Here is a 7,890-nt window from a genome sequence, read left to right on the forward strand (position 1 = left end):
AGGCTCCCCGCGCTCCGAAGTGAGACCTGGCCAGAGGAGGCGGCGTCCTGCCGGTGTCAGGCGCGAGAGCGGCGCGCCCGGCAGACAGAGTGGACTCGGGATTTCTAGGAAAGGGACTGCCCACGTCTGCTTAAGTCAAATGCGGGGCTGAGGTGGCCATGGAGGGGGGCTTGAGGGAATGGTGGCAATCCCAGAAAAGGCACGACACGTCCTGTGCACTTTGATTTTTGGAACAGAAGAGCGGGAACACCATAGGATCCCGCCTTTTATGCGGAGGAATAGGCACGTCTCCAGGTCCCACCCACCCCTGCAGCTGTGATGCAAAGAGGACAAGTCGTCGACGTTAAGGCTGGAAAATCATCCCCCCTCCCCCCTGGAAAAGGGGTAGGGAGGTGGGGAGAGTAGGCACCGAGCAGTCTCCAACCACTGGGGTGAGAGAGCGCGCGTTCTGAGGAAGCAAACCCCGCCTAAATAATTGAGTTAGGAGCCCGTTGCTTCCAGAGGCTCGGGGCGCACCTCCCCAGTTTCCTCCGAGGTAAGGGGGAGAGCAGGAACGGAGAGCAGCGCGGCTGGCCGGTGGGACGCTGCGCCCGGAGACAGACAACTGCGGGAGGGAGAGCGGAGCCCCCGGAGGGGGCGGAGCCCCCGGAGCGAGCGGAGCCCGCGGAGCGAGCGGAGCCCCCGGAGCGAGCGGAGCCCCCGGAGCCAGCGGGAGAGAACGCGGCGGGTCCGGAGCGCACGCCCACGGAGGCCGGGAGAGAGCGAGCCTCCCCGGCCAGGATGCGTTTCGCCAGGGGCAACTCCAGCAGCGGGGACAATGCCACCCGGGGGGCAGGCGGGGGTCCGCCGAGGGACGCGCGCGACGAGGAGCTGGCCAAGGTGGAGATCGCCGTGCTGGCCGTGACCTTCGTGGTGGCGGTGCTGGGCAACAGCAGCGTGCTGCTGGCGCTGCACCGCACGCCCCGCCGCAAGACGTCCCGCATGCACCTCTTCATCCGCCACCTCAGCCTGGCCGACCTGGCCGTGGCCTTCTTCCAGGTGCTGCCGCAGCTGTGCTGGGACATCACCTACCGGTTCCGGGGCCCCGACGGGCTGTGCCGCGTGGTGAAGCACCTGCAGGTGTTCGCCATGTTCGTGTCGGCGTACATGCTGGTGGTGATGACGGCGGACCGCTACATCGCCGTGTGCCACCCGCTCAAGACGCTGCAGCAGCCCGCGCGCCGCTCGCGCCTCATGATCGCCGCCGCCTGGGTGCTGAGCTTCGTGCTGAGCACGCCGCAGTACTTCATCTTCTCCATGGTGCAGGTGGACAACGCCACGGGGGCCCGCGACTGCTGGGCCACCTTCATCCAGCCCTGGGGGGCCCGCGCCTACGTGACCTGGATGACCAGCGGCATCTTCGTGGCGCCCGTGGTCATCCTGGGCACCTGCTACGGCTTCATCTGCTACCACATCTGGCGCAACGTCCGCGGCAAGACGACGCCCCGCGGGGGGAAGGGGGGCGCCGCCGCCCAGGGCTCCTCCGGCGCCTTCCACAACGGGCTGCTGCTGGAGCCCTGCGTCAGCAGCGTGAAGATCATCTCCCGCGCCAAGATCCGCACCGTGAAGATGACCTTCGTGATCGTGACGGCGTACGTCGTTTGCTGGACGCCCTTCTTCGTCGTCCAAATGTGGTCCGTCTGGGACGAGAACCTCCACTGGATCGGTAGGTGTCGGGACCAGGGAGGAAAGTGCTGGGATGGAGTCCTGAGGCAGGGGGTAGGGTGTGTGTGTGTGTGTGTGTGTGTGTGTGTGTGTGTGTGTGGTGGTGGTGGGGGGGGGTTCTTTCCATAATATCCCCTAGGACCATTGATCTTAAATTTCTGTGCGCATGAGAATTACACCTTGGCTGAAATTCTCAAAAGGGCGTATTCCTGGGGTCCCCAGCTCAGACAGTTTGACTCGGTAGCTTTGGAACGGGACCCAGGAATCTGCATTTGTAGTTTGCAGTGATCCCAAGACCACAAATCCAGAAACCATGCCCTAAAATGAGCCACACAACTCCAAGGCGGCTGGCTTTCATTTCCCTCAATAAACTTTAATAATTCTCCTCCATAAAGGCCTTCATGTGTTGTATTAGATTTCTCCCTAGGAGTTTTATACTTTTTCATGCTATGGTAAGTTTGTTTTTTAATTACGTTCTAACTGGTTGCTGCTGATTATTGATATATTGTTCTATGTGTTGATTTTTGAGTCCAGCAACCATGATAAACTTTTATGTGTGTGTGTGTGTGGACACTATTACAGATGTCCTCCATTTGCCCCCATTTGCACAGTTTTCTGTGTCCATGGGCAATACATATATGAGTGACTTTTGCCAATCACTAACCTCCATGTTAATTATCTTACTTTCAAATCTGTTGGATTTAAGGAAATATTTTTACCGTCACAACTGCTTTTCATTAGTTTGTGAAAAGTATCACAATTAATAAAAAAAATTTTGTGGCAAGGTTAAAATGTACATTTTTAGTCTGAAAAAAGAGTCTTAGGAAGTCAATACTTCTAATTTGGCATTTAGCTAGGGTTCCATTTCTTACAATCCTTTTCTAACAACTACTTTAACACTCCTTGGAGGGAATCTCAAAGTAGAATTATTAATAAACTCTAAATTTGTTCAACTAATTAATTAGTCTTTCAGCCGTAACTTGACCACACAGCTATACACCTCTTCATGCAACCTTTGCAATAGTTTACGAAGAATGTTCTCTACACTTACTAGCTTGTTTGATTTCAATTCCTTCACAAACTAGAAAAACTAACTTCACTAGAATGTACCCCAAAAGAAATGATTTAATGTTGTGCCTTGAAATATATATTTCCTTTTATTAAGAAAAAAAAAACTTTCAAAAGAACTGTATTACAGGAATGTTACCAACAACTGTAGTTGGTAAACGGGTATCTGGGAAGAACTGTCTTCCTGTCATTTGGGACTCACTAAGGAGCATATGTGAAATACTTTGGAATTCATATGCACACATAAAACATTTGAGTGTGAATTTAATTCAAAGAAATGAAAATTCATGCATGACTATAATATTACCGATGAAAAATATAACATAAATTCTATATTTTTGGTTTACCGTTTCCTGTCTTGTTTGATCTTAGCAGCCTCCTAATTATTGCCAATCAAATAAAGAATCAGTCTATCAGAATTTAGACATGATTACTAAATATTCTTCATTTATGTGAAGGTATGTGGATGATTCCATTCTTTTTTGAATATTCTTAGCCATGGATAATGACCACCTTTAAAAGTATAGCATGTTAGCACAAAGTATAATTAAATAACCTGTAATTTATTCTGGCATAGCATGAGTGAGAAGACCCAGGCTTGTATTTGATAATCAAGAGAAAGTCAGTGCTTGCTAATTATTGCTATCTTCAAAAAAGGCGTATTATCTATTGTTCTAGTGTGAAAGTGAATGATTATAATACATAGTTTTACAGGGCAAACTAACATACTAGTAAAATGTTTCAAGAGCCTGTTGGAATTTCCTAATTCAACTGTTCTTAATATAATTTAATTTTTAAACCACAATCAAAGATGGTTTTCTGTTTAAATTAAAAGAATTTCCTAATTAACAACAAAAAACAAAAACAAACCAAAAAACAAAAACAAAAAAAACAACAACTAAATACTGCATTCTCCAGGGAACTATTTCAACTATCCCCTTCGGTATAGTTTTGTTATTACAGGAATATGTTTTAATATTTAAAATTTTTAAACTACTAAACATGGTGCGGGATGTCATACTTCTGCCTGAGTTATTGGGATGAATACAATTTGGTGTATGTGGTTACAGACTCTTGAAATTTCATTGCAATTGTAGCAGTTCTGTAAGTGCTGTGTCCTTTAGCACATGCTGGTACTAGAACAAAGGATGCAAACTTCTAAAAAATGTTATTTAATATTCTTAACCTCTTAAAAATCCCACTTACTTATTCTACTTAAACATTTTAAGAGTGTTTTTAAATATCTGAGTTCATTTCAAGGCATTTTCCTTACAAAAAAATATTTTATAGTCAGGCAATTCCCACACACCACCTATTTCCCTGCTTGATAAACAAAAGCCTTCACTTTCTATATTAACCCATAAATTTTTCCTACTTTCATGAGTCAATAGAAAAATAAATTTATCCAGTGCTCCGTTACGTGCATTTGACTATTTGAACAATCTCTGCTTATGCTTTTCCTAGAGTCGGAAAACCCGGCCATCACCATCACGGCATTGCTGGCTTCCTTGAATAGTTGCTGCAACCCCTGGATATACATGTTTTTTAGTGGCCATCTCCTGCAAGACTGTGTCCAAAGCTTCCTGTGTTGCTACAACATGAAGCGAGCATTCAACAAAGAAGATTCTGACAGTCTGAGCAGAAGGCAGACTTCTTACACTGTCAACCAGAGCCCGACAAACAGCATGGGTACGTGGAAGGACTCACCTAAATCTTCCAAGTTCATCAAATTCACTCCTGCTTCAACCTGAGCCCCTCAGTCATGTGACTGACTCTTGGGACAGACTTTCTTGCCCACTGGCTGAATCCAGCTCATCATCTTGAGAACAAATGAACTACATCAGATAAGCATATGCCAATTTGTTGGGTATAAGACTGTGTTTCTGGTTGCATTTTCATATTGCTATGACCAAATGCTATGAATTGGTTTATACAGAATAATAAAAACATGCTACACTACAATGTTCAGGCCTAATTCCCAGAAATATAACAAGTTCCTAAAGGAAATATAACAGACATTTCTAAAGGAAAAACCTTAACCATCCTGACTTTATATTTTGCTGTTGGTTTCTTCTCTTTTTATTTCTGATATAACTAAGGTTTGATTGGTTTAGAAGTCATATAACGTGGGGGCCTTATTTCTGAACAAAGTGAGCTCACTATCCATCAGCGTTAAGAGTCAAAAATGAACTAGAAAAGGCTTCAAAGGGGCGTGTCTGGTTCAAAGTGGAAAGAAGAAAGTTTTATTAGAAGCTATAAATCACCCAAAATTCCAAAACAGGAAGTTTAGAACAGGCAGTTCTCTCCTCTAGGTTCCTCATGCTTTGCTGGTTGTGAAATGCCAATGGACTAAGATGCTGAAGGTTAGAAAAATGTGTCAACTCACTGATAATACTTTTATTCTCCTGCAAGGTCGTTCTAAAGTCACATTTGTATCAGGAATACTCAGTTTTATTAGAGAAGTAGAAGTGGATTGCCCAAGGTGCAGACTTTCTCTAGAATGTTTTGACCAGTGTCCAACTCTCACACTGCTATTGGAAAATAGGCCTTAACAAGATGGTTTGCTGGATAATAACATGATCGTTACTTCATGGTTGGGGAGTCCAAATTCATAGATAAGAAAGTCTGCTAAAGAGGGACCCAGGATATAAAATGTCCCCTCGCACTTAATTAAAAATAACTTGGTCTTTCTTTCCCATCTCCCACCCTTTGAACAGCATGGGTAGAAGAAAGGCAGGGTTTCTCCAGGATGCAGAGGGAGATAGAAAAACAAAACAAAACAAAACAAAACAAAAAATAACTGCTCTGCATCTCCTCTGGTTTTCTTCATTATTAAATGCATGGCTTTTGGCAAATTATTTAAAAATACATAACCTCTATGTCCTTGGCTATACAATGGAGTTGATAACACTCTTCTCACGGAGTCATTGTGAGGACTAAATGAAATAAGTGTGTGAAAGATCTTCGTAAATAAACTGCCAAGTGCTATACAAACGCTAGAGGATGTTTTATTATAATCTTGGGGCCTTGAGAATAGCTCAACCTTTTTCTGTTTACTTTTCATTAACCAGAATTTGTTGGTTTTATGTCTGGGATATAAAATATCCTAAAACTTAAATATAGCTTCGCTGATTCATTGGAAAGCACTGCCAGCACGGCTGAGCCTGACTTCTGCCTGTTTTCCACTTTTTAAAAGACAGAACTTGCTTTCCTTTGAATGCAGGTAAATCAAAGCCAGCCGAGAGCATCAGTTTCTCTCATTCCCAAACAGAGATAAATCACAACACTGTTTGGCTGTTGTTACTGCATTTTTTATTAATGGAACTCAGTGGGTTTGTTCTGCTATTTTGTCTGGCTCCTTTTCCTTCTTAGAGACCATGCAATAATTTGCGGATACATCATAAATATTTTGCATCTCTTAAAGGAAGTAATCGTTATTTTAATAGCATTGTTGGTGGTTTATTATTATTATTATTTTTTTAAATAACTTTGTAGATAAAAACTGAGGACTGGATTGCATTGTGAGAACCTGAAACCAACAACTTCACCTGAAACCAACAAATTCTCAGGCCTTTTACTCCCTGGATTGACATACCTTTAAAAAAATGTTTGCAAATGTTTTATGGACATTAAGCCCTTAGGTCTTAGAAGTATACTTTTCAAAAATAAAAATGTTTCTTAAAGGTATCAATTAATTATCAATATGAGGTATCAATTAAATTAATCAATTCTTTATTAGTTGAGGAATGGCACATCTCAATCACCCTGCCTTCTGTAACAGTGTCAACTTTGTGACAACTCCTCTTTGATAGTTCAAAAACTAAATGAATCCACTTCTTTTTCTAAATCTAGTTGCAAAACAATAACCTCATGCTTCTTGTATAGGTTGCCAAACATAAAACAATTCAGTTTCAATCTTACTTCTGGGAACATCTATCAAATCAGGTACATATCCCGCTCTGTTTTCTCCTTTTAAATGCATCAGGAGGTGAGATACAGAACAAAGGTCAGAGACTGCAGAAGATCCAGTGCTAGTTCTGCACTAAGCAAGTATAAGGTCTCATTCTCTATGGGTTAGGCTTGCAGTTAAGAATAAATGTGTTGTATCACTTTTTTATTTTGCAGAATTATTTGTTGGGAGATCCTGCAAGTACATCATAGTAATGTATCTACGTGGAAGTGGGGAAGTGATTGATAGATAATCACTGCAGGGAGAAACTGGTGGTATTGTCCACTGGGTATTTGATAAATATTAGTAGATATTGAAAAAAATAACATTTTAAAGTATATCATGTACTTAATAGATTAATTTTTGGGACATGTATTTTCAAGATATAGAACTACCCAGCTCTTATATTAAAATATCATTTGGAGCATAACTGAAAAAAACTAGTGAAATTCCATGGTTAACTACATACTTGTCATACATACAGAATTTCTATCATCATCAAAGCAGTCTTCAACCATGATTGAAGGAAGGGTGTGGTTTTTAAAGAGAAAAAGAAAAATCTAGTAATCCTGATAACATGCAGTTCCTTCCTAAACATATTATAGTTCCTAGAATGGACAAACCATTGGTAATTAAAAAACACAACTTTAATCTATGATAGCACAAGTAAAGCAATCCAATTATATTAAAGTTCTATAAACTTTAGATTCTAAATCATGCATTTTTTGTAACTTAATTGGACATGCAGAGCTTTAAATTATAGCTTCAGTGCTTTCTCTACCACGAAAGCATAATTAGGAGCTATCTAGAGAGACATGGAGCCTAGCCTCCATCCTGGATATTTAGTCCCCTTTCCATCCACATGAACTGTGACCCCTAATGGGTTTTCATTCTGGAGGCAGCAGCTCTATTTAAAGTAAGCCTAGCTGAAACCGGTTTGGCTCAGTGATAGAGCGTCAGTCTGCAGACTGAAAGGTCCCAGGTTCCATTCCGGTCAGGGGCATGTACATTTGTTGCGGGCACATCCCTGGTAGGGGGTGTGCAAGAGACAGCTGGTCGATGTTTCTCTCTCATGGACATTTCTAGCTCTCTATCTCTCTCCCTTCCTCTCTATAAAAAATCAATAAAATATATTTAAAAAATAAATAAATAAATAAATAAAGTAAGCC

At 42.6% G+C, this 7,890-nt stretch overlaps 1 protein-coding gene across 1 annotated transcript; it reads left to right on the forward strand.

Annotated features, from left to right (window-relative positions):
* The first annotated feature begins 317 nt into the window (after positions 1–317).
* On the forward strand, positions 318–5,764 carry AVPR1A (arginine vasopressin receptor 1A). The gene is made up of 2 exons (XM_084880390.1): positions 318–1,705; positions 4,237–5,764. Exons 1-2 carry the CDS (start codon positions 781–783, stop codon positions 4,521–4,523), a joined length of 1,212 nt encoding a protein of 403 aa, XP_084736516.1. The 5' UTR covers positions 318–780; the 3' UTR covers positions 4,524–5,764.
* Positions 5,765–7,890: the final 2,126 nt, after the last annotated feature.

The sequence above is a fragment of the Pipistrellus hanaki genome, assembly GCF_964339955.1.
Source record: "Pipistrellus hanaki genome assembly, chromosome: 3".
Taxonomy (NCBI): domain Eukaryota; kingdom Metazoa; phylum Chordata; class Mammalia; order Chiroptera; family Vespertilionidae; genus Pipistrellus; species Pipistrellus hanaki.

What these genes read in the sequence shown, in the direction of transcription:
- AVPR1A (XM_084880390.1), top strand. Translation starts at nt 781, where the DNA reads ATGCGTTTCGCCAGGGGCAACTCCAGCAGCGGGGACAATGCCACCCGG. An exon ending in CGAGAACCTCCACTGGATCG is followed by an intron (nt 1,706 to 4,236) that starts GTAGGTGTCGGG and finishes TGCTTTTCCTAG; the next exon opens with AGTCGGAAAACCCGGCCATC.